This window comes from Corythoichthys intestinalis, chromosome 10, assembly GCF_030265065.1.
Source record: "Corythoichthys intestinalis isolate RoL2023-P3 chromosome 10, ASM3026506v1, whole genome shotgun sequence".
NCBI classification, from domain to species: Eukaryota; Metazoa; Chordata; class Actinopteri; order Syngnathiformes; family Syngnathidae; genus Corythoichthys; species Corythoichthys intestinalis.
Window position 1 is genome coordinate 19,729,775 of NC_080404.1, and position 27,462 is coordinate 19,757,236.

The 27,462-nt window shown below is 39.3% G+C and overlaps 1 protein-coding gene across 2 annotated transcripts in view; it reads left to right on the forward strand.

Annotated features, from left to right (window-relative positions):
* zmp:0000000755 (phosphofurin acidic cluster sorting protein 2) overlaps window positions 1-27,462 on the forward strand; it is a 72,488-nt gene that overhangs the window by 25,751 nt on the left and 19,275 nt on the right. For both annotated transcript variants that reach the window (XM_057847865.1, XM_057847866.1), the window contains exons 3-17: window positions 386-475; window positions 1,425-1,550; window positions 2,776-2,938; window positions 3,651-3,742; window positions 6,388-6,468; window positions 6,799-6,858; window positions 11,942-12,093; window positions 14,945-15,038; window positions 15,806-15,889; window positions 21,550-21,677; window positions 21,798-21,930; window positions 22,013-22,117; window positions 22,209-22,315; window positions 26,773-26,927; window positions 27,010-27,120. In XM_057847865.1, coding sequence (XP_057703848.1) covers window positions 386-475; window positions 1,425-1,550; window positions 2,776-2,938; window positions 3,651-3,742; window positions 6,388-6,468; window positions 6,799-6,858; window positions 11,942-12,093; window positions 14,945-15,038; window positions 15,806-15,889; window positions 21,550-21,677; window positions 21,798-21,930; window positions 22,013-22,117; window positions 22,209-22,315; window positions 26,773-26,927; window positions 27,010-27,120 — 1,681 coding nt within the window. The remainder of the gene's footprint in view (window positions 1-385; window positions 476-1,424; window positions 1,551-2,775; window positions 2,939-3,650; window positions 3,743-6,387; window positions 6,469-6,798; window positions 6,859-11,941; window positions 12,094-14,944; window positions 15,039-15,805; window positions 15,890-21,549; window positions 21,678-21,797; window positions 21,931-22,012; window positions 22,118-22,208; window positions 22,316-26,772; window positions 26,928-27,009; window positions 27,121-27,462) is intronic.

Genomic DNA, 27,462 nt, shown 5'->3' on the forward strand with positions numbered 1-27,462 from the left:
TGAGGACATTGAGTACAAGCATTTCTTGCCAAGTCTGTGTATTGTAAATGCATGTCAGGCAGTTGGAGGGTGCCTTGCTTTTGTGCCCTGATTCATTGTACTGGTGATGGAACATGAGAAAAGAGCGCACACAAGGCTCCTTTTGTAAAGAACTAGTGACAAGGTCAGATACAGACTGCAATTTTTCTTTTTCTCCCCGCTCTTTACATAATAAATCTTGTGCTGCAGTCATCGGTTAGGTTGTAACAGTATGTCCTTCTGTACATTACAATGCTCTGCCAGTAACAATTCATTATTCTCATTACATTTTTATGATATGTAACATTCTTCGAAATCCAGAATATTGAGATTGGCTTGCATGAGAAAGTGTGACTTTATTTTTTAGGGTTCAAAGCGTCTTCTGCGATCCAACGAGTATGTCCTCCCACCCAGTGGTCTAATGGAGACTGATCTGGAACTCACATTCTCACTACAGGCAAGCACTTTGTCACTGTGCTGTGAATTCTCTCACTGACACGGCAGTTACTTGACAACTATAAGTGGAGAGTAACTTGTTGCCATTCTGGTACTCTTTGCAACTCCATTGGTGTTGTGTGTTTGTGTTTCAGAACTGTGTGTGTGTGTGTGTGTGTGTGCGTGCGCGCGCGTGCATGTGTGTGTATGCATGTTCATGTGAGTTTAAATAAGAATAGAGTGACTTTATATTAAATTAATGTGTTATGTGATGATTTGACGTCACTGTAAGAGCAGGCTGATCATTTTATTGTTAGTCTACCGCTTGGCTTTTTGCATCTTGATTAAAAAAGATATTAAAAAAAGATAGCGTGATTTTTAATTTAGTCGACTTGGATGAGCCTTTTTCTTAGGGTTGCCAGTCCATTATCTAATATCGGACATAATTAATCATTCTGGCTTCAAATGAATACAATCTGTACAAAATGGTTTAATACTATTCATCCACAAGTCAGTGGTCCAATTCAAGGCTAAATTAGGTTCCTACTTCGTGGTCTGAGACTGCCCAAAAAGCTATAAAAATGTCACAGGCAGGTGACAAATGTAAAGAAGTACCTGGATAAATGAGCTCCAGATGATTCCATGGAGAGTTGAAAGTAAGTACTGTGCGGTAATCATGGGATTTACGTACAATGCGGTGAAAAAGTATTTTTTCCCCTTCTTAAATTCTTATTTTTTGGCAAGACCAGATATTTGCTAGCATGCTTTTAAACCCTTTTGGAAAAATCTTGAAAATCAGAATCAGTTAATCACTACATTACAAAGCTAATGGATAAACAAAAGGATTCCCATCATTTTCAAAGTTATCAGATGGAGAGCATATGTGTTTGTGACATGTAATCGTCAAAAAGTGTCAGCGTACATTTAAAATGGATTAAGATGCGATCGATCTTTATTTTTTTCATTTGTAGTACCCCCATTTTTTGAAGAGGGATGCCAACAGACTACAGATCATGCTGCAAAGGAGGAAACGCTACAAGAATCGAACCATCCTGGGCTACAAGACTTTGGCTGTGGGAGTTATCAATATGGCAGAGGTATTGCATTTTGCATTTGTATGCTTAGTTTCACGAGAAAGCTATTGTGGTTTTTTGAAAAAGGCTTTCTGTTTTCCTCCCTGACAGTGATTGACATGTATTCATAGCCCTCTACCTTGGTTTTCTTGCCAGGGAGAGCCCTGCTGGTGTTACACTTGATTTTTAAATGATTCATGCTCCGAGCATAATGCTGTATGAGATTATGGGCCATCTGGAGCTGGTTTTGGATGTATTTTTTCTTGAAAGTGATGCTTTGAACCATGATATATAGAAATAATGGACCAATTCTGGTGTAATGCCCAGTGTGGATGTTTATGCAATGAAAATATGGTTCCAAGTCCTCAATCTATGTCATTTGGGGTTAAGAATCTGCGAGTTTGGACTATTGTTTCATTACTTATTACTAGGGTGATATTCCCATACGGATATTGTTACGTCAGGCAAAGCTCTTTGGTTGCCTTTGCTTCTTAATGTTTAACGATTCTAGCCATAGCCTCGGAACAGGAATTAAGGCTAGTATCTGAAAACAAAACTGAGGCATTGCTGCAATTTAAAATGTCTTTCAGCTGTTGCACTAGCTTGTATAACTATAAGACTAAATTGAACATTATAGTATTCCTCATTTTTATCTGTGAGCAATTCCAGGACGTCATGTTTTTTTTTTTTAATTTGGTCTTTTGCCCTTGTTCTGAATTCCAGCCATTGTGAGTGTTTGAGGCAAATGATCCTACCCCCTCTATAGCAATTCATAATGTGAAATATTACAGCAACTCCCTAGATAGAGATTGGAACAAAGCAATAAAGTTGTTACACTGCTTGCATGATACAAGCAAATTGGCTTTGGTCTGTTACACAATTGAGATGGAAAATAAGCAATTCTGTGGGAGTCAAGATTAATTTAGAGATTGCTTCGCTGCCTGTCATCATTTGCTTGTTGTAAAACAATGTAATAGAGCCTACTTTTCCTGGATCAGTATTAGCTATGTGAAGATAGAGATAACAAATCTTTCATCCTTTCGCTTCAGCGTCTCTGCTGAGTGATTGATCCATGCAGAAATTGCTCAAGACATGATTCCATCTTTGCTTAGGAAAATTGGTTATTAAGATGGATGAGGTGAACTTGTCCTAGTTGTGTAAGAAAATGTATGCTCAAGAATCATGCAGGTGGAAAGTTATGGAAATGAGCGAGTCTATTTTCATTTTCTGATAATGTCTTTATGTTCAGGTGATGCAACACCCGACAGACGGGGGCCAGATTCTCGGTCTCCATAGCAACGTAAAAGAAGCTCCGGTACGTGTGGCGGAGATCAGTGTGTACTCGCTTTCTAGCCAGCCCATTGACCACGAGGACGGCAGTGGACAGACTGGCAGAAAGACTAAAACCTCAGGTGGGAACTGTCACCCCTCTCCCTTTCTTTACATATTGCCTTGCGTAATAGTGATTGGCAGCTTGTCTCTTGGCACCGATTCCATTTCACAAACGGAGACGAAGTCTGATAATGCTTTCCCAATCTAAGTCTGAGAATATGTTACTCTCTTTTACTATGGTTGTAATGTTGATCTGTGTGCCGAACAGATGTCGAGCCTATTACCTTACACTGCTCTAATTCTGGACAGTGGGGAAAATATTTGGCCCAGCTTAGGCTCCACGCCTTCATCCTGCTATGCTGGTCCCTTGCTGTTCTGGTTGTTATTAAGGAGGTCACTCAAACATAACAGATGAGCTCATGTACTAGGTATTAAGCCTGTGTCACTTTGGGAGAAAGTTTATCTTGCTCCTCTTTGCAATTATCCTTTATGGCATTCGTCCCATTTAAGAGAATGGAGCAGACACACTTATTAAATAGAAAAGAAAATCCTAGATAAAATTGGTTGTTTCCTCCAATTAAATTTGCTGTTCAAACAGTGATATCCTCCACATGTTGGGTAACGTCAAAGTAAATGGATTTGATGATCATGGTAGAAAGCACAGTCAGTTAGTAATTAACTGAAGCGGCCTTGGATTTCTGGCCACTTTTCTTTGTAATTTCTTGGTTTTAACACCATATTTCTATAAACATTCATCTATGAAATTAGTTTCTCCTTTTTTTTTTGCTTTAGATCGCTCTCCAGACATGGACAATTATTCTGAGGAGGATGATGACAGTTATTCGTCGGAGCAAGAAGCTAGTGATGATGCAGCTCATGGCCAGGTGAGTGCCAAAAAAGAGGATGACAAAAAAATTATAAGTAAATGAATTTCATTCTGAATTGAACACACAGATGTCAGAAACGTCAAATTGGATATATTATCGTACTTCTCAGTATTCTTGAATGTAGGGCTGTCCCAAACGATTATTTTTCTCCTGATTACTCTGTCGACTATTTTTACGGCTAGTCGACTAGTCCAATGATGAATTTTTTGACTAATCTAGTGATTATTTTTTGGTTGATGATTATTAATTCACAAAAAAGTAAATTAAAAGAAAAATAAGTAAAAGCAAAATTAGCACATGACACGAAGTTAGCATAACATGAAACTTGCTAACCTGCAAAACTGCTGCGGTCAGGCCATCCTCCACAAGGAACAATGAAGTCAAGCTTGCCGTTCCTTATTTGGATTACTTTTTGCATTATGTGCATACAGTGCATTATGGTAATATCGTCCCTACCAATGTTGAGACCAAACCTACGCCATGGGTGTCAAGCTATTTTTAAGTTCTAGTTAAGTTTTAAGCTAGTCTAAATTGTAAGTGCTGATAGGATTTTGAGATTTTTCAGTGTTCAAAATAAATGTATGATACCTGCCTATATTGGAGCACATTAGGCACCAGTGCTACTTGGTGTTTTATCCATCGATGACTACCGAGCTAAAATTGACAGTTAGCCATAGACTTCATTATGTTATGAAGTCTATGAGCTAGCTTTAATAGTTTTTTTTTTATTTTACACCCTCATCACTCAGCGCTGTGTTTTTACAGATTAAATAAAACCTGTATTAACAACACGTTAGCCACGCATCGCCAGTAGTCGTAATTAATAGAAACCTTGCCCTCCGTAGGGCTAACATTACGATAGCAAGGTAGAGGAACGTTAATCTTGTTTATTTGCGCTATGTTATTTTGGTTATCGATTAATCGTTTACTCAATCGTCCGATTCATCGGATAAATGTCAGTTCTTTTAATTACCTTCACAACTAACCTCGAAGTCGTTTTTGCATATTGTAAGTAGCAATGAAGAAAAAATGGATGACTATTTGCTTCAACTGTATCGAATATCATGTTCGTTGGCAAATAATTTACTAATCAATGAAATCGATTAGTTGTTGCAGCCTTATAAGGAAACTAGTTTAGACAATAAGATGTCCGAAAATTGGCAAAAATGTGAATTGTTTTTTTCTAAGTAGAAGCTGATTTTTGTTCATGTCCTACTTTAACTTAACAAAAATATAATGAAGAAATCTGATAATAATTACAGCTCAAAAGTTTTATATCAGGCATGAATATCTCTCACCTTTCGGCAAAATTCGCCGTTTTGAAGTGAAAAAGGGTGACCTATGTGAATTGTGTTGATCCGAGGAGAACATTTTTAGGGATGGGGGGTGTTTGTTAGTTATTTTTATTATTATTATCATGTGATTAACCAAGTAAGGTTGTGCCAAAATTATGATGATTATTATTAGGTTGCACTTCTGTACGAAGGGTCCAAAAAACATTCAGTGATGGTTAATTAAGGTTAAGTAATACTTAGGAGGTACGTTCACGTGAAATAATACCAAACTTAGGGTAAGGTTAGCAGAACCCAAGGACTCACAGAGAATGTTTCTCATTTTAAAATAACAATCACTTACTAGTACCAGTATACATTGATAACTATTTATTAATGCACTAATGTATATGTTAATTAATGTTAAGTAATGTATTATATATTATAACCTAACCTTAAGTATGGTATTATTTCACGTGAACGTACCTCCTAAGGATTACTTAACCTTAATTAACCATTACTGAATGTTTTTTGGACCCTTATTGTAAAGTGTAACACATGTGTCCCTTAACTAAGAAATCATAAATGCTTAAGTCACCCCCCCCCCCCCCCCCATCCTTTATTAACCATTACTGAATGCTTTTTGGACCCTTATTGTAAAGTGTAGCACATGTGTCCCTTAACTAAGAAATTGTAAATGCTTAAGTTAAGAAACCCTAAACCCTAAAACTTAACCCTATAAAGGCCTTTTTTTTTAAAAAATTTTTACCAAACTATTAGTTACTGTTTGGTTATGCATTGACTAATGCATTAACTAATGTTAATTAATGTATTACTAAATGTTAAATAAGGGATTATATGACTTATTGTAATGTTAAACATTAGTTATTGTCTTAAAATGCATTAACTAATGCATTGACTTAATGCATTAACTCATGTTAATTATCTTAATAAATGTTGGATAAGGGATTAAATGAATTATTGTCATGTTACTTAAACATTAGTTATTGTCTAAAAATGCATTAAAAAATGTTAATTAAGGGACCCTTATTGTAAAGTGTTACGGGTTTTTTTTTTTTTTTATGAACTCGTCATCACCAGTTGACGGTATGTTGTGGTCATTGACGCATTTATGTCATCAAATACGTCAACTGGTCGGGATGGCTCTACTTGAATCCCGCATTAAAATGCCAACGAGTTAAGACTCAACAACAGCACATCTGTTGTTTACAGCCACTTCATTTCACCTGAATGCTTCATAACGTTTAATAAGCAGTCAATTCCATACACTTAAAAGAATTCTAAACAATCTGTGTACGATACGTTGACAGTATCAAATCATTTATCATCAATCCCTTCCATGTATTTCAGGATATTTATGATGAAGATGATGAGCTTCGCAAGCCCAAAAAAGCCCGGAGGAAAATGATTCGGACCACCTCCATGACGAGGGTTAGTCGCCTTCTCTTGTGGCACATGGATTTTCGTGCTGGCTAATCATTGACCACAAGAAAAGGCCAAGACTGTTGTTTTCTGACTCTGTAGCTTTTAGGGGAAACACATAGTGCGTTCCATTTGTGCTAGCCATTAGTAGGATGTGAATGAGCATGTAAATGAGATCTGTGGGTTCAGTGGACTCACTAAAATGATCGTTGAAGTGACCGCGGATGCGTAATCCTCTGGGCATTTCCTGGGAGAATTTACAAAGCAGAATTATTGCTTTTTCACTGAGGCAGTCATTTCCTTTCGACATATTTACTGTGTTGTTATTCTCTGTTACAGCAACCGAACTTCAAGCAGAAATTTGTGGCCTTGTTGAAGAGGTTCAAGGTAACCGATGAGGTGAGTTTGGGGAAGAAAAAAAAGGATAGCGGCATTGATTTGATTAAGGCCCCAGAGAATGTGTTCAAGGTTGTAGCAAAAGACATTAAAGTGAATTTTAGAGGGGAAATGGCCACATGGGATTTCCGGGTTTGTTATAAAGCCTTTAATAAGACAGCTGGTGAAAAGTTTTTCAGTTGCTGTTGGTTAAAGATCTTATATCAGTATTGACTGACTAAACAGCATCGAGCGAGATTGTTGCTAATGTATTCCTGACAGGAGAAGAATTGCGTATGATCCTATGTGTGTGTGTGTGTGTTTTCAAGAGCTTCAAGCGTCATGATGGTGCTGTGCTGCATTAGCCCCCACTCATGGATGATTCATAGTTTGCCATTAGCTACGATTTGTATGCTGAATCCATTGAGGGATTTATTCTCCACAGCTTAATCTAAAGATAAATGTTGCATTGTGTTTGAATTTGCTCTGTTCCTCTTAGCGATCCTTTTAAATGGATGTACAGTACATACTGTAATAATTATAATGATATCTTTACATAGTGCCATTCAAGGGAATGACGAGTAATTGTTTTGACAGTGGAAGTCGGCAACAACCCCAAGATGTCCATTAGCAAGTAAACTGTGGTAGACCTTGACCATAGACCTTTGAAATGATAATCAATAGAGCTGGGAATCTTTGGGCACCTAACGATTCGATTACGATTACGATTCAGAGGCTCCGATTCGATTATAAAACGATTATTGATGCACCCCCCCCCCTCCTTTTTTTTTTTTTTTTTTTTTAAATTAAATGTTTTGTACCTTAGTTCCAAAATTGTTCAAAAATCCTCTCAGGCTAAACCAAACTACTATTTCAGTATCAAGTTAACATATAGCAGCAAACAAATATACAAAAATAACAGTAAATAAAAAACTCCAGTCCCCATTCTGTAACAGCAGCTTTAAACTACATTCAATTAATTCAATATTGTGAATCAACTGTTAAAGTTGTTAAAATTGCTCCCGTCATGTGAAAGTTTTAAAACTATTTTAAAGATAGATTCAAGTCAATATTTTACCGATTTAGGAGTATTTTAGATAAAAAGTTAATTAGGTTTGCTTGGAAGGTTCGCTACAACAGCCTTGCTGGGAAGTGTACTGCTTTAAGATGGCGGCCGTCTACTAACGCCCGCATCTAGCTTATTGTAGATGTGCTGCTCACGCTACCGAATCAATAGTGCATCTAGTCCTATATAAATGATATCTACCATGACATTATGTGGATGACGTACTTTATAGCAGCTTTTTGGCAGCAGCCAGGTATGTTGTTGTGTTTTTTTATCTCGTGGCATGAGTTGAGCTAGAGCCGTGAGTTGAGCATTGGCATTACCCGAGGGGCCGGGTAATGAGAAGCATGATGTTTAGCTACTCTCGCTGCGTTCTTCCTCGTTGCGCCCCAAAGACAGCGCGGCGCGCTGAGTGTGTTGTACTTCCGCTTTACTTGGCATATTTCAATAATCGGAATTTGGATGTTTGTGAATCGTTCTCGAATCTTCCACGGCCGAATCGCGAATAATCTAAGAATCGGAAATTTTGCACACCTCTAATAATCAACCCATTGTACTGTGAAATCCTAATGAGTGTTATCCTTTGCTGTGTATATTATTTTTCCTTTCAAAGGCACACCATAGTTCACATAATAATCAAATAAGTATTTTTAATGTTAATAAGAAATTACACTGACTCATTCAGTGTGTAATAATAATAATTATTGCTATTGAGTGTTTCAGCAAAGCACTGTAATTCATTGCAATTTTCTAATATTTAGGGTTCGTACAGCTGCTTGAAATCATTGAAAACGCTTGGATTTTAATGTTGATTTTTCAAGGTTTAAAAAATGCTTGAATTTTGCGTGAAGTACTTGAAAATGCTGTTAGGCACTAATTCTCAGCACTCCATCTAAAAAGATTAATTATTAAATTAAGGAAAATCAAATAAGTTTGCTTCGTCACAATACACGCTCGTTCTGAAACTCTCTCGCTTTCCGTGAGTCACTGCGTTTGTTGGTTGTCACGCATCACATCATTACCTCTAAGAGGAACTTGCATTCGAGTCCGTGCCCATAAATACGTTGGAATCGAATGAAGCGTACACGTATACAAATAAAGCAGTATTTAAATGCATGGATGTGCATTTGCTGCCGTTCAGTAGAATACTTTTATTGTATGACCACTTCCTGTTTCTGTAACTTTTTTTTTCTCCATCTTCCTCACCCCTCTGCCAGTCGCTCGGCTTGCTCCCCCCTAGGACTCCTTGGCTAGATGTCGATCGACTTAAAAAATAAATAAATTTTAAAAATTTTGTGTAGCCAAAAGTAGCGGAGTAAGAGTTGTGTTTCTTCTTCACAAATCTACTCAAATGAAAGTAAAAAATGTGGATTAGTAAATATATTGTTAAAAGTACATTTTTCTCACAAATGTACTCAAGTAAATGTAAGATGTTACTACCAACCTCTGTCAATAAAAATTAAAGTTAAAAAGTGCTGCTTATGGACTTTTAAAATGGGAAAATTTCGGCTTAACCATTGAGAACCTTGTTAGAAGTATTGCCAAAAAACATATTTTAATGCAGTGCTTTTCAATTATTTTCTGTTACCCCCCCAAGGAAGACGGAAATGTTTCGCGCCCCCCCAAACTCTCTGCCACCAATAGTATCATTTGTCTATAATATTACTATAAGAACGCCTCTGCCAAACTTTGTGTCCTTTTTTTCTATTAAAGAAAAAAAGTAACATAGATCCTTATAATAAAGTATAACTTTATTAACATTGTTTTGTTTGTAACAGAAGACCTAACACACATCAATTTGCCTGAATTAAAAAAAAAAAGTCACATCCAAACAGTAAAAATACACTCAAGGTACATTTTTGACCATTTCATACTGAAAGATAAAATGTAATAAAATCGGTAAATAATAACAAGTTCAAATTGATTAGAAACATTAACTAATGAGGACAATATGCCAAAATATTTGACTGAAAAAACAAAACTGAATATAAGCAAAAAAATAAAATTGTATTTTACAGAAGGACAGTTTTTATTTTCGCTGCTCAGTTTCACTTCCTTTGCAATGGTGTGGGGTTATTTTCACCGAGCATGCTAACAGTGCTCACTGGTTTACTGATATAACACTGACAAAGCGGGACGATTGTTGGCAATATGCGGCAAGTTTTCGCTGACAAACAATCAAGCAGCTTATCAATGAGATTGAGGTCTAATGTCTTTAAGTGGCGTCGTAATTGATTTGGCTTCCGGCTGTCCGCTATAATAATTTTTAGACACAGTAAACAGTGGTCTTTCCTCATCTCCCACTGTATTAAAAGTCAAAACCAAAAGGCAAACGGCCCAAAAAAAAGCGCATTCTCGGCAGTCAAGGGAGAACCGTAGGTGAGGGCGATCATCTTGACGATCCCAAGCCGAAAATGGCACTTCTCGGGCGGACACGTGAGAGCCGGAGAAAACAGTGGGTTGCTGCGTGAGTCCGGCCAGAAAACGGCTTTCGAAAACGGCGCACAGCTCTTCATATCTGTTTTCTGTGTGGTCTTGCTTAGGTAAAAAAATACTGCACGCACTCTGAAAATGAGAGCGCCACTGCCACCCACTGAGTGGATGTGCAAGTACACTTTATTCTACAGTAATACGGCAAAAAAAAAAAAAAAAAAAAGGCATGTTCCCCGAGGTTACATGCGCCACCCCTGGTATCGCTCTGCTCCCCCCTGGGCGGGCGCGCCCCACTACTTCAGAAGTACTGCTTTAATGTATATTGAAATATTAGGATAAGTGGGAGAAAATGGATGGATGGATAGGGCCATTTAATGAATAATTGGTCAATTCTTGGATGTGGCTCCTTTCCGGATTGCAAAACGTTGAAATAGCCTTGTTAAGACCTTTACAAGTTCGGTGAGAGAATGTGAACGTTTTTTTTTTTGTTCGTGATATAATTTAGCTTAGCAAGTAGAGTTGGAAGCCATTTTTCCAGTGACCCAAAGCTTGAGAACATTCAAGAAAGCACATTTATCAAGGTTTCCTCGGGCTTGACTTGTGTGTATCCGTTCACCTCAACAGCATGATATCACTATGCCAGCACCGCCGCGGCTAATTCACTCACGCTTTGCCGCTCCGTCCGACATGGTCATAAAATGATCACTGCCGACGGGAACGCCTCCTCCCTTAAATTCAAATTCAAATTTATTTATATTGACCTTTTACAAGTACAGGGTTTCAAAATCGACACCTTTCAAACTAACTATTTCCAGCCACCGGGTTCGTAGAGCATTTTAGAAGCCGTTTGCATACTCGTGAAAAGGCAAAAAAAAAAAAAAAAACATTTTTTTTTAAAGAAACAACTTTCAATGGTAGCCTACTGGAAAAACTGGAAACTAGGTCTTGAATGTCCCTAAAAGTACTTGAATTTGGCCATGAAACCGTGCACAAACCCTGAATATAGATTCAAATCAATTATACGAAATAAACTGCAAGTACACTTTTCAAGGGTTTGCCGGTCTTCATGGTTGTGCTTGCTAGCTTTATATGTGTACTTACGTACTTTCGCTCACCAACCTTACAAGGGACTCGATGCATTCTTTGGCTACACTTGATGGTTCTGCACGCTTCAGTTAGCCTGATGATCTTTTATCACATTGTTTGTCACTAATCCCTTCCTTGTGGCTGGACAGTCTGCACGCCCGCCTTTCTATAAATACATAGCCTAGGAGGTAGAGAAGGGACAGACTGTTTATCTGCTGCCTGACAGCTCTTGCACTTATGGAGTGGCATTAATCACCCGATTAGTCTCCAAGCCTGTCTGTGTGCACTTCCTATGATAAGCATCCCCACTGTGCAGCCTGCAGATCAAAGTTCAACGCTGCAGGTCTCTTCCTGTATTGAGTATCTGATTGGTTAGTTTAAAATCATTGATGTATTTATAGCAGCCATCTTCTTTACAGAGCATTCAGTTTTCATCATTTTCATCAACAGTTCATTTTCTTTTAATCTATTGTAATATTAGAAGCTTATACATGTGTTTTCAATATGTCTGTCGTGTGGCAGGTCCTAGACTCTGACCCAGTAGACCAGACTCAGGAAGTAGAGGAGGATCTGGACTTACTCTACGACAGTCTAGAAGTGTACAACCAGAGTGACAGCGGGCCGGAGATGGAGGACAATGAAAGTGTCTTGAGCACACCTAAGCCTAAACTCAAGTGAGTTTTCACTCAGTTTGTTTCTTTGAAAAAGGTTCTTGTGTGTTTTTGGGTCAAGATGAGGGATAGGGATCGCTCCCTTGTGAACGCGCGCCACCTGCTTACTACTGCTGATTGATTGTCAGTATCTCAGTACCCACCCCTAACGTTAAATTACAAGACGACATGATTCTGAAACCTCCATGATCTGGCCAAGCACGGGGGGAGAAAGGCTACTCAAGAAAGCAAAAGTCATAGGAGGAGTTGAGGGAAAGCGAAATCCAATATGAAAAGAAAAGGGAGGCACTGATTCAGCTCCAGTGGCAAGACCGCTGGAATTGGCTCGGCTGCAATAGCCCCTTTCACATATACTTGGACACCGTTAAAATCCCGGGATTAAAACGGATAGCCCTTGTGTGTGAAAGCAATTTCCCGGGTCGACTAACACGGAGATTACGCGAACATTTAACGGGTCGCATTTCAGTATTATGTCGATCGTGATTTCCTCTTTCTTCGCAGTAGGACGAAAAGCGGTAAACAAACATCACAATATTAACATGGCAAACTGGAAATGGCAAAATTAAACTGAAAACATAATGAAATTAAATTGGTACTGGATCGTAGAGCTGAGGAAGAGAGTCCATCTTCCAGTTTTGGAAATGTGTAGTTTATTTTGTTGCCGATGTTAGCGTCCGCAACTGCGGAAACAAGGTTGTACCTCAACCGTTGAAAATAACGGAGGGATGCATTCAGGGGTTTATTAAATAAAAACAAAAATACATGCGATCGCAGAAAAGAAGGAATAACACAATGGGTCTACAAAATACATGCGATCACAGAAAAGCAGGAATAACACAATGGTTCTGTGACAGTAGGTCGAAGGGGATGAATGATACTAACCTAAGCGGTAGGCAGTGAGCCGATAAGACAACAAAACAAATACACTCAAATACCAGCACAACATAAGGGATTTCAAATTAAGGGCGGCAGACAAACAAGCTAGCAAATGCATAAAATTCGAGAGTACAAAGTGTTGAATGCCGCCCAGCAAGTTAATATCTCGGCACCTTTCTCTTAGATTGCATGAGCTTAAATGCAGTCTTGATGAGATTGAATTGGCTGCAGGTACGGCGTCGGGAACGCTAGCACAACTGGCTCTGTAACAAAACATGACCTGACCAACAGAATGTGACAGCCGATGCTGACCAAAATTGACCCAATGTCCTGTTTATAAAATCGCGCCAGCCGCTCTCCCTGCACAGGGAGCGCCGACTGGGCAACACGGGACAAGTCTGTGAAAGTGTCCAACCCGTGTCATTCCCAGGATATCTTTCCATGCGTAAAATTAAAGACGCGAGTAAATCCCGCGTCACCTTACACGGAAATTTACCGGGATATGTGTGTGAAAGGGGCAGAGATAAAAACAAGGTTTACTGTGAGGTGTGCAGATCAATGCCCACATATGCAGACAAGTAAGTTAGATAAAAGTATGAAACCTATGGTATGAACATAACATATGATAATTCATCCGCATGACTATGGAGAAAATAATGTCGTCATAACGACGGTCTATCTTGAAAATCGTTAGCCATAATTACCACAGTCATCTCTTTGACTTCTAAATTGTTGCCACGACAACCGAGGCAACCGGGGGAGACTTCCAGAGAAGGGGTAACGGGGAGACAAGACAGGAAAGCTTTGCCTAGGCATGGGGCTTGTCCGCGGGCCCGCCTCCCCTGGAGGTCCCAAGAAAAAAAAAGTTTTTTGTGTGTGAATTTTTTCCCGAAAACATTAAAATATGTGTAAGTGGTCAGTGGAGTCAATTTGGGTTTATTCATGTTTCTGGTTGGGTTATTCGTTTTTCGGATCGGTGCACCCTGGAAAGTTGAAAACTGGTAACTTGCTAGGTGTTGGGGAATGGAGGGAATGCCAGTGTGGGCACAATGTAGCACGATGAGTGAGATTTTTAAGGCGTTTATTCAAATGAATAGGATGACGGCTGGGCAGGCGAAAGGCAGACGACACTCCGGGGAGGCGCTAGGTACAGGTCTCGACCGGAGCGTGTAATTCGTTCCTGGGAAAAGAGCAAAGTTCATGAGCTGTGGATCATGATAGCGAATACGAACACGAGGAATACTACAAGCAACTGACTGCAAAATCAGACGAGTTGATTGGGCAACGAGGTGGGACGTCCATTTGCTTTTAAAGGTGGCTGATGGAGATTGTCTGCATGAAAACATGCACCCCTGCGCAAAGCGTGCCAGGTTTCAGGACGGACGGGCAGAGGCCCTAACATAACTGGCGATTAATGAATAATTATGAATGTGATTAAGGAATTCGAATAGGATTATTTGCACTAGATTCATGTTTTTGCACTGTTTTGCCGCACTTTCAGGACATTTTTCAGTTGACATGACTTGAAACTACTGCTGGACATCTGTAAGACAAGGAGCAACAAATCTCTCCTTCCCCTCTCGCTGTAAAAAATAACTTGTGCACAGAAGCGCGACCGCCAGGTCCCTGGCACTCCCTGCCTGTTTCATACACAAATGTATTTTCCAGTCTTTTGAAAAGGAGTAAATCTCTCGCTCCAGCATCCATCATAACGTTGTGCGTGCGTCCGTGAAAGGTGTCCGGGTGGCAGACGTGTCTCGAATTTTGTTCCGCTAAGAGTGGCTGTCAGAAAGTCATTAGGGAAAAATGATCGTTTTTGAACTTTTATGAATCGTCACATGTCGAATCCCAATGCATCTAATAATCGATTTTTTGGAGCTAACTTTTTTCCCTCCCCTAAGTATTACTATGTTGCTACGTTCATACCGGATTTTAGAACTTTTTTTTTTTTTTTTTTTTTTTCTGATTTATTTTTCAGGCCTTTTTTCGAGGGGATGTCTCATTCCAGCTCTCAGACAGAGATCGGAAGCATACACAGCCAAAAAAGTCAACAGAGGGAGTTGATATACGCGGTAAGTTGATCACCAGGCCTTCAATTGTTGGCGCAATAATAACCAGCTCTGTTTCTTATCAGTCCAGCTGTGGAGTCATAAAGTTCTTCCTTCTGGCCATGCTGGATGGGGTCATGTTGTTTGCAGTGTTATGTAAAGTAATGGCCCCCAGGGAGTGTGTAAAAAGTCTGGCGGCCCTGTTACTTTGAATGGTCCAGGGATTCCCAAGAACCATTTAAAAAATTCTGGGAATGGAGAAATGTAAACCAATACATCCCCCATTGCCGTCCTTACCTCATGTTCACCCTTGTTTATTTATAGAGACTGACATCAAATGACCTATACACCACCATCAACACACACAGACTCAAATATTCATCAATGCTTGAAGAAAAGATTGGATAAAGAATTCCCAAATAAATTTATGACTTGCTGGAAACGAAAAGAACTGCAGAAGAGAGAGAGACAGAGACATGTTGTGTTTAACTTTGTCAGAGGGAGGACGAGGGTGGGCTGTTTATAAATATATTGGAATCCATTTTAGCTTGTACAAAGGAGCCCAGAAAACATTCCAGACAGTAGGTCATCCATTTTTTTTCCCAAGTCAGTGTCTCTGTTTAAAATTATTGACCAACCAGATGTTCTTAAGCTGAGTGTGCCTTAATGAGTTTAAGTATAAAGAAAATGAGAAATGTATACAACGTCCAGTCATAAAGTCGCCTAACTTTAGTGTGCTATTTTTATTTATCATGAAATTATCTCAACAATTTGTCTTCTTTATCCTTCAGAGTGGAGACTTTCTTACAGTGGACAGATGTAAAGTTCAAGGCGCCCGCTATCAAGAGGAAAGCGCCGCAGACATAACCATAGGGGTATGTTTTTGGTACAAGCACTCTTTGCCCACATGTCCCTCGAGCATTGTGTTCTCCATTTTTCTTCTCCACTCCCCTTATCCTTGAAACCGGAGTGCACATTCCCTCCCTTGGGTCTTGGGGTTTTCCGGGAACAAATTAAGGAGGGTGGGAGTCTGCAAGGGGCAGGATGAAATGTAATTAACCACTGTCACAGTTAATCCTTTTTTTCAATGGTTCATAAAAACGATTCATCTGATTCAAATTATTTGGTTGGTTTCGGTTGTGTTGGTGTTTTGAGTGCGCAATTAATCTTCCATGTTTTTTCTTAAGTTGCTAATATTAACTCTTTGGCTGCCATTGACAGCGATAGGTGTCCAATTTATTTGGACTGGCAATTTTGCTAACACATACCATGTAAATTGAGTTAATTATAGAAACTAGGGTTGTCCCGATTACATATTTTTGGGCCCAAATCCGAGTCAGATGATATTAAGGTTCTGCCGTTAATGAGTCCCGATCTGACTCCTTGGCAATGTATTATAGGGGGAAAAAAATGTTTAAAATCCGGCTAAACATTATTGGGGAAAAAAACTGACATTGCGACTTTTTGGAGGTTTGCAATATATTGCGAAATTGAAATTAGAAGAATTTTCACCTAGTGACTTGAATAGCTCTATTTGGGAAGATATTCATTTATGGCTGCAGCTATCGAATATTGTAGAAGTCGATTAACCGATGAACTAATTGGTTCGACTAATCAAGTAATCTGATAAGGAACATAAAAAATTAAAATACCTGAGCTGAGCCTCAAACGGAATTAAATAACTGAGGATCTAAGTACAACAAAAGGACAATTACCTAACTTACATAGAAAAGTCTGCTAGCTAAAATGCTATAAAATGCTATTTTTTTATTTTATTTTTTTTTATTTATTTTTTTTTTTTTTACAACGCTCTTAAAAATGGTTCAACCACATATTCTGACAAAAGACGGCTAAATATACCTATTAACTACCGTATTGGATGGTGTTTTTTGCATTGAAATAACACTGAAAAGGGGGGGGGTCGTCTTATATTCGCGGTCTAGACATTATACCTATTCACGACGCTAGATGGCACCAGATATCATTGAAGCGATGTTCTGTCATGACAGATCTCAGCTACTCTTGCCATTCACGACGCTACATGGTGCCAGATATCATTGAAGCGATGTTCTGTCATGACAGATCTCAGCTTCTCAAGTTTAACCAGTTTGCATTATTTTATTGCAATTTTTTTCCTTATTCAGATTTGTTTCAAGACTACAGTTACAGTTAGACTTCATTTTGATGGTTAATGCAGTTATTGCTATTTTGTTGTTTTATCACAATAGATTGGTTTATTTACATTTCAAAAACCAGAAGCCATTCATTTACAAATGTGATTGCACTTTAGTTTACATATTTAAATGTTCAGGTATTAAGATTTGAATGAGGCAAAACAACATGCTTTTTTCTCTCAAGTATATTGTTATAATCATTCGTTTCGGATGTACTGTAATTATTTTCTGTATAAAAATTAATTTGGTGTTAAAAAATGGTTTTTTTTCAAACTTGAGTCTTGGAAAAAGAGGGGCTCGTCTTATAATCAGGGCCGTCTTATATTCAGGCCAATACGGTAAATTACGAATGCATTAAAAAAAAACATTAGCGCAAACAAAAACTTAGCTAATGTTGGTCTTAACAGGGAGCAGTTGGATTTAGCCATGTGAAATGAATTATGTCATATTCACTAGCCACGTTTACATGGAGCCAAATATTCCAATTACAATCGGAATATTTGTTCAAACCGAATAAATGTGTTCCATATAAACATCTCATTCGGAATGAACAGGCCCAAACCGAATGGAATTTCATTCCGTTTCACAGGGGTGGAATATTCCTTTTCCCAAACCGATTACAAGTAAAATTATATCATGTAAACAGGTAAGCGCAATGGTGTCTGGTTGCGTTCTTTCTGCACATGCTCCGTACTGACGTGGTGACGTCACTTGGTGACGTAAGTAACGTCACTTGCAACATGGCTTCCAAGCACACGCACAGCGCACCCACACAACTTTTTAAATGAACGGCGTGTCATTCTGAAGTTTTGTTTCCACTCGAAAAGTTAAAACAGCAGCTGATCTGACGATCGAGCTCCATGTTTTGCAACGTGACGCTTTGTTTTGATTAATCTGCGCATGTCAGACGGCAGTTGTCAAACGTCCTTTCGGAATAAAGGCAGACACATGTAAACGCTGGATCGGAATAGATGAAGTGACATGTAAACAGCTGATCTGAAATTTCCATTCGGAATTATTTGAATCGGTATGAATAAAAGTCAGCATGTAAACGTGGCTACTGTTGCCACTACAGGGCAGTGTATCCACCCAAAATCAATAAAACTAAATGCAAACACTTTCAAAACAAACCATTACAACACCACTTTAATTAAAAGAATACTCGAAGCAGCAAGATTTAATTCGAATCCTTTTTCTAATTGAATTACTCGAGTTAATTAATCGTTGCAGCACTACATTGGTGACTCACGGTGACCACATTGTATCCATTTATTACCGTTTAATCCAGGCCTAGGGGTTCCATCTGTGAACGATGAAGATTGCTGTATTTACAGTGGGGAGAACAAGTATTTGATACACTGCCAATGGGTTTTCCCATCGGCAGTGTAAAAGGAATCCAGGAGGTCATGTCTCTGCACAAAATAGATTATTCATGTAACACTGTATTTTATACTTTAACAGCACCAAAATGTTAAAGATATTTTATTTATTTATTTAACCATTTAACCTGTCCTCTTCAGCTGCTTAGACCTAGAGAACAGGAATCTAAGGCAAGGTTCATACTGCAGGTCTTAATGCTCAATTCTGATTTTTTGTCGTATGTTTTTTTGGCATGCCCGTTCAGACTGCCTTTGTTTATTGAGCCCGTTGAAGTATCACGCAAACGCACTAATTCGCAGTCCGAGATGCACTGAGCAAACTTACCTTTTTGTGCAGGAGCATCAAAACAAATGATTACACATGCTGGCTCAACGTCATTCAAGGGTAATCATATTTTGATTTCCAAAAAGGACACAAAAATCAGACATAAATAATCCCTGTTCAGTCTTATATTCCTTTATATATTCATATGTATATGGATTGATAGGATGTAAGCACTGTGCGTGCATGACACACAGACATACAGACAGTTTGCTCCGAGTCTCGGTCGTGTAAGCAATCTTGAAATATTGCTCATTTGGAGCACAGAGAGAAACCTGAGCATTCTCAGGCTTATCCTCCCCCCAGCCCCCCATTTTATTCTTTCATGACTGTTGTCAAGCCCGCCTCTTCCCTAAAGAGTGCCATCACTACCATAGTGCCCTGTCTGTCTCGCTCTTTGCTGACGTAATTGCTGCATGAATTCCGATTTGGGGGACTTGACAGTTCAGACCGCAGCCACATTCTGGAAAAATGTGGCCCAGCTCGAATTTTAACCACATACAAAGTGACCTAGATCAGATTTGAAATGGTTCACTTTTATGCGACTTTCTTCGTTCCTACCATCAGGTTAATGCCTCACTCAAGTCAGAAAAAGGGCGTGAAGGACATGAACTTTATCTAATTCACCTACTGTATCTGACTTAATCATATTGACTCTGCAAAGCCCTCTGAGACAACCTTGTTGTGATATAGGGCTATACAAATAGAATTGAATTGAATTGAAAAACATGAAAAAATCGGATTTGTGCATTAAGACCTTCAGTATGAACCTAGCCTAAGTGTCCTTAGGGTAAGAACAGTTTTATTGTATCACAGGGGAGTTTGATATACTCCCATTGTGGTTGTTCTTAGTTTTATTTATTAGATGAACAGCGAATAGGGAGGGGTTATGGAGGGACAGAAAGGAAGGAAGCAGACAGAAGAGAAGAACAAACAACAAGAAATACATTTTTTACATGCCTGTGCTACCTATGAACATAGAGGTGATATCGTGTTCTAGTTATTAATTAAAGTAATTGAACAAAAAAGATAAAAGAGCAGGTGCTCCATACAGTCTAGTACACACCAAGACACACTGACAGTTTTCACATACCTTAATCGCATAGATGTAGAGATGTCCCCGATCCAATCACTTGATTGGGAATCGGGCCATACGTCACTGCCACCATTTGGTCATTAAAATTTTACATTTAAAGCAACCTGTTAATATTCAGTGAATGTGTGTTTATGGGGAAAAGCTATATGAACGAAATTTGTTGATCAGGCCTGCTGTATGGAAGTTAACCTATACTTATAGCTTGTAGCGCCAGTAAAGTGTGGTGTCTACATGGTATTTGTATACAGGCGTGAATTGTGCAGTTGTATTGAATGCATCCATCTTTCTTTGTTACAGTTTCACAAACTTAAACAAATTACCTTATAGAAAAACAAGAAATGCACTGTGTTGGGCAGTACACACACACACATATATATTTTTTAAAGGCTAAAAAGTAACAAAATAATCCAGAAATACTATGGCATTGCCAAAAGAAACAAAAATATATACGTTTTTTTCCCCGCAACACTCACGGAGGAAGAGGAAGTACTGTAAACGGTACAGAACTGTAACATGTTTGGAACTTTTGAACAATAAAAAAACTTTTTTTTTTTTTCGGTATCAGATCGGGACTCGGTTTTGGCAGATTCCCAAAATCAGGTGACTCTGACTCTGGTGCATAAATATGCGGTCGGGACATCCCTACCCAGATGCTTGTATCTCCCGTCCTGAAATGGAACTATTGTGCATGGACACATCGCGAATGCGATGTTCAAACGATGTATTGTGCAGACCTACTTCCAAATGTAAAATATTTCTGTGCTGCAAAGATTATCGCTCACACACAAAGCTATCTTGGCGTTATCTTCCCGCAACAGCTACTAGAATGTTCGCCCTCGACGGTGTTTACTTCCATTGCTGCTGAGTGCAATGTTGTGTAGTATCAAACAATTACACTATATTTTTGTTTCTTTTGACAATATCCTTCCACATATGGAATATTTTTTTTGGTTTGTAGCTCTTAAAATGTTTGAAAATTAAAATAAATAAATACCTTTTAAAAACCCAATATTTTACACCCGATATCCCCTGAAAGTATTGTGATTAGGCCTGATTTCCGATCACATGACCAGATCAGGGACATCCGTAATGGTAGCAGAGCAACACCCAATTCTCAGTTACTGTAAATATTTGTAGAAAAAACAGGTATGATTGGAGGTCTATCACAGTTAACGGAGTTTTAACCCTTTATAGGGCACTCATTTAATGCATTGGTTGCCATTGACTGTCTACGAATGATTGGACGTGTATCACCATCAAAGGCAGCCAATGAGTTAAGGACATAGACATTGTTACAGCAAAAAGTTTTAGTTAACAATACCAGATACTCTTTTCATTCAAATTTCTGAAACTTTGCCGTTTTCCTGCTGTTAAGCGACCAAAACTTTCTTCTCCACCTCCTTTCCAAAACTTTAAAAGGCTGGGTCCAGACCTTACTCTGAGCCTAGGTGGACAACTTAGGGGATTCCACAGAGTGATGACATAAACTGCTTAGTTATGAACATCAGCACCGTTCTCTGCAGTACTGTTAATTCATAGATGTGTTTCTGCTTTTTTGGCTTAGGAGCCAGAAAACGATGACAGTGGGCCAGGGCCAGTGGAGGTGAGCAGCTGGGACGTCAACACTGAACGGATGGCGAGCACTGTTGGCAAGCTTAGCAAGACGGAGTCCCAAAACCACATGTCTCCAAGGTACACTGCCAAGCTGGAAACGTGCACACAACAGCTTTCTCAATTCAGCCACAACTGGTTTACCTTTTTTTCTTATTTATAGTTTCCTGCGAAGCTAATTATTGTTCTTCGGCTTTACAGTAAAATGGAGAACAAGCTGCAAAGGCGTCCACGCAGCACCTCCATGAAAGATAGACAGAATTCCAAGGCTCAAAGTGATCGAACCAGCAGTATAGACAGCGAGTGCTCCCCAGAGTCGAGACTCATAGCACAGGTAGATAACTTCCCCAGCCAAAATCTTTAGTTTGTTTGTTTGTTTGAAGCGTAAACATCCATACTATTCATGTATCCAAAAGGTTCCCAGGAAGTCGGTGTATGACCAGTTGAACCAGATCCTTATCTCTGACGAACGCTTGCCAGAGAGCATCATTCTCATTAACACCATGGAGTGGCAAGGACAGGTCAATAGCTTGGATTTTTTTGTGTCCTTTAAACTCATCAACCCCTCTTCTCATATCAATATGTCTTCCCTGTGTGTGTGTTTCCATGCAGTATGTTGCAGAGTTGCTCCACGAACAGGCCCAGCCCATTGTGTCCACCTGCTCAGCCGCAGATGTCCAGGCTGCCTTCAACACAATCGTTACTCGAATCCAGAGATTGTGAGTGACTTCATGACTAGTCATAAATAATAGCCGTAGCAAATGGGTCATTAAAAATCAACATCTTACGACATTACCTTTATGTCTATATTCGTCATGAGATACTCCACCAATCTTACAGCAGTGATACACCAAACTATATCACTTTTAGCTGAAACGTAGCTTCCTGCTTAGTTGCACATGACGCATTTGCCCATCGGTAAAGCTCTCCACTCCAGATAGGGCGGACATCTGTTTTAAAAGTTAAGGGGAGGTCAATAAACAGTAAAACTTTTTTAGAATAATTAATGGAAGGGGGCAATAATAAAAGTTAGTTCTAAAGTGGGGCAAATAAGTATTTAGTCAACCACTAATTGTGCAAGTTCTCCCACTTGAAAATATTAGAGAGGCCTTTAATTGTCAACATGGGTAAACATCAACCATGAGAGACAGAATGTGGGGGGGAAAAAAAAAACAGAAAATCACATTGTTTGATTTTTAAAGAATTTATTTGCAAATTGTGGTCAAAAATAAGTATTTGGTCAATACCAAAAGTTCATCTCAATACTCTGTTATGTACCCTTTTTGGGCAATAACTGAGGCCAAACGTTTTCTGTAACTTTTCACAAACTTTTCACACACTGTTGCTGGTATTTTGGCCCATTCCTCTATGCAGATCTCCTCTAGAGCCGTGATGTTTTGGGGCTGTCGTTGGACAACACGGGCTTTCAACTCCCTCCACAGATTTTCTATGGGGTTGAGATCTGGAGACTGGCTAGGCCACTCCAGGACCTTGAAATGCTTCTTACGAAGCCACTCCTTTGTTGCCCTGGCTGTGTGTTTGGGATCATTGTCATCCTGAAAGACCCAGCCACGTCTCATCTTCAATGCCCTTGCTGATGGAAGGAGATTTTCACTCAAAATCTCTCGATACATGGCCCCATTCATTCTTTCCTTTACACAGATCAGTCGTCCTTGGCCCTTTGCAGAAAAATAACCCCAAAGCATGATGTTTCCACCCCCGTGCTTCACAGTGGGTATGGTGTTCTTCGGATGCAATTCAGTATTCTTTCTCCTACAAAAACGAGAACCTGTGTTTCTACCAAAAAGTTCTATTTTGGTTTCATCTGACTATAACACATTCTCCCAGTCCTCTTGTGGATCATCGAAATGCTCTCTAGTGAACCGCAGACGGGCCTGGACGTGTACTTTCTTCAGCAGGGGGACACGTCTGGCAGTGCTGGATTTGAGTCTCTGGCGGCGCATTGTGTTACTGATAGTAGCCTTTGTTACTGTGGTCCCAGCTCTCTGTAGGTCATTCACTAGGTCCCCCCATGTGGTTCTGGGATTTTTGCTAACCGTTCTTGTTATCATTTTGACGCCATGGGGTGAGATCTTGCATTGAGCCCCAGAACGAGGGAGATTATCAGTGGTTTTGGATGTCTTCCATTTTCTAATAATTGCTCTCACAGTTGATTTCTTTACAGCAAGCGTTTTACCTATTGCAGATTCTGTCTTTCCAGCCTGGTGCAGGTTACAATTTTGTCTCTGGTGTCCTTCAAGAGCTCTTTGGTCTTGGCCATAGTGGAGTTGGAGTGTGACTGACTGAAGTTGTGGACAGATGTATTTTATACCGATAATGAGTTAAAACAGGTGCCATTAATACAGGCAGCGAGTGGAGCCTCGTTAGAAGAAGTTAGACCTCTTTGACACCCAGAAATCTTGCTTGTTTGTAGGTGACCAAATACTTATTTTCCACTCTAATTTGGAAATAAATTCTTAACAAATCAAACAATGTGATTTTCTGTGTGGAGTGGACTAAACCATTTTCAGAATGGGAAAGTTGAGAGAAAGTTTCAAATATTTAAATAGCAAATTATTGTGCGACAAAAATGAGAACTGAATAGATTTGACTTTGAATTAAGACTACAGCTCAAAAAAATTCTAATGTTTCCCAAATTATTTGGGGATTGGGGGGGCAGCTTAGTTGAGGAGGGGGACGTGTCCCACCCGTACCCACTGGAATTTTGTATTGTTTTGTGTTTGTTCCTCTCATTGCACTTAATTTAGAATTCAACAACACCTAAATTGGGGTTGCAAATTGTCAAGTCAAAATCTACAAAGTGGAAATGTAGTTTAGAACAGTGTTTTTCAACCATTTTTAACTCACGGCACGGTTTTACATTGGAAAAAATCTCGCGGCACACCACAAACCAAAAATGTTGCAAAATTATTTTCTGTACAGTATATTCAATTATAAAATAATTTCTCAGTATTTATACTTACTCAGTGTGAAACTTGAGCCTGTTTAGATGAAAACAAAGTCGATATCCTTAATCTTCAACAGCTCTCAGTCTTTGTTTTTATTTAGTTATTTATTTATTTTTAAATAGCAGTTAGGCTAAAAAAAACTTTTTTTTATCAGACGGGGGACTTGAGCAATGTCTTTAACCACATCAGGGCCGAGCATCTCACAGACAATGGCTTTGTAAGCAGGTAGTATTAATGTCTCTGTCACGGTGTCGGACTTTTTGGATTTAGTAACAAGGTAACTGGCTTTGAGGGCTTTCTCATTTTTGTTCGTAGTTTTTATATTACAAAACAAGTTGCCTGTTTCTCTGTTTTCACGAAGGCGAACAAAATAGTCCATCGACTTGTTTTGAAGCGACGAGTGTTTCGTTTGGAGATGACGTTTAAACTTGCTTGGCACCATGGCGCTGTGCTGCTCGTGTCGCGTTCAAGAACTGCTCGGATTTTTAGCCATTAGCCACCTTGCTGTTCTCAACAATGTGTTGTAATATAACACAGGGGGAGGATTGACGATCGTCATGTATGGATAAAATAGAAAAGACACTTTTGAGTAGATCGACACATGACGAGTCTAACCAAATAATGTCTAGTAGATGTGTTGGGGTCCACATTGTCGCGGACAGCAATGTCGTTAATGGCTAGAAATCCGACCAGTTTTTGAACACGACACGAGCAAACTTCGCTCATCTGCACACGACCGAGAACTTTCTACCTACTCCTTCCTTCCTTCCTAATGCAACTCAGCCCGACTACGTAAAAAAAAAATTGTAATAGCCCCGAATGGGGAAATAGAAAGGAGAGGAGTCGGTAATGACTTTTTATTACTTTATTGTGGCCAAAATGGAAAATAATAGACAAAATAACAGCGGCATCCGCAACATGTGACTGCTAACTTGCTCTCACGTCGTTCTCCCGCCCTCCTTGCTTGCTACCTGCTACGTCACCATTCTGCAGTCTGATGGCCCCTTCAAGTGCCCGCACAGTTACGGATATTACAATATCTATATATAAATGCGACATTCGATAATTTCTCGCGGCACACCTGATGATCTCTCAAGGCACACTAGTGTGCCGCGGCACACCGGTTGAAAAGCACTGGTTTAGAAAACATTTTCCAGTGTAATTATGGTTGAAATAACCACAAATTCGTCAATTAATCACAAAATTATTGGACGGATTAATCCAAGGCGTAGGTTTGCATAGGGACAGTAGGGACATAACACTACCAACTTTTCAGGATGCTCAAATTGTCCCCACCAACTTTTAAGCAATCTTATTTGCATATAATAATGAGTCCAGTTATATGGGTAATTGTGTCTTCCCAGATGCTGTAAGGATAGAATTGACCCTACCAATATTAAGTGAATTATTTTCATTATTTTAAGACTTACTTTTACTTCTTTTCACTAGCTGAATGTGCCGGTCCATTTTTCCCCCTCAAATGCACGTTGGATTGGCCGATGACTTGAATTTATTTAAAATTTGTTTATTTATTTATTCTCTACATTATATAAAATATTTTTATTGGCAGCCTATGCAGACATTTTTTCAAATAATCATACATTAATCATAGACAAGATAAAAAGTATGTATGTCAGGATGTTAATATAATTTATGTTCAAATATTGCAATTTAAATTTGCTAATAAAATCCAGACGTTTACTCTGGAAGTTTTCAAAATATTTCTTTAGTAGTTTTTGAAAACAAAGGTTTGAATCAACGGTGTATCACCTGACCAATACACATGAAAGTTTATAAAGATTTATTTGCCTATCAGTTAATTAGGTTCATATTCGTGCAAAATGTAGCCCTGACCCCTGTTCACCCAATCTGTTTGGTTTTAATAATGTCCCATCCCCAGCAAAAAGTGTACATGCAGGTTATGCTGTTATACCGTCCTTACCAATGCTGAGACCAAACCTACGTCCTTGGATTAATCTATCATCAACCCATTCCCTCCCAATGATCATGTTCAGGTTACATTAACGGCAATAGACGTTTTCCTCCCAATAATCATGTTTAGGTGCCATTGACGGCAATACACGTCAAATGCATTTTACTGGGAGGGGCTGCGCTGCCACGCCCTCTATTACAGTCATTTCAAACTTTGTCCAACAGTCATCATATGCCAATCATTTAAATCTGTCTATTCCGTTCTCTTTCTGCAGTTGTAACTGCAATGCACAAACTCCGCCCACAATGAAAGTGGCAGTCACAGGTGACCAGAGTTACCTGAGCACCATCCTGCGCTTCTTTGTGGAGCAGCTCGCTAACAAGACCCCAGACTGGCTCAGTTACATACGCTTCCTGGTCATCCCCATTGGTAAATAAACAAACTATTCAACTTCACTCAAGTTTAATGAAGCACATATTTCAGAAGAATTCTGATACTTTCTTGTGCGTAGGTTCTCATCCCCTGGCCAAATACGTGGCCTCTTTCGACAGCAAGTTCAACAGCATCTTTATGGACACGGCATGGAGGGAGCTGTTCTGCAGGACGGAACGGCCCGCCTCAGGTAATTCATGTTCACGCTCGCAGTCCGCGGCGACACACACCTTCGGTATCTGGGCACTCAGCATGGCAGCAGGTCAAACGTTTGATCAACTCGAAAAGGAAAGAAATGGAGCCAGAGCACGGGTCAGGGGCTGATGAATGGAAAGATGTTTTCCATTTGCGAAAGATAGCTGCAATGTGGAGGGAATTTTTCTGCTTCATGGCACAACGGCTCCACCCAGCTCTCTCACCGGAGCCGCATAAGAAGATTAACAGGCTCAACATTTAACCCAAATGTTGAATTAGGAGGCTATTAAAATTAAAAGCAAATGCCTTGCTTTGTTAACTCATCATGAGCTCATAT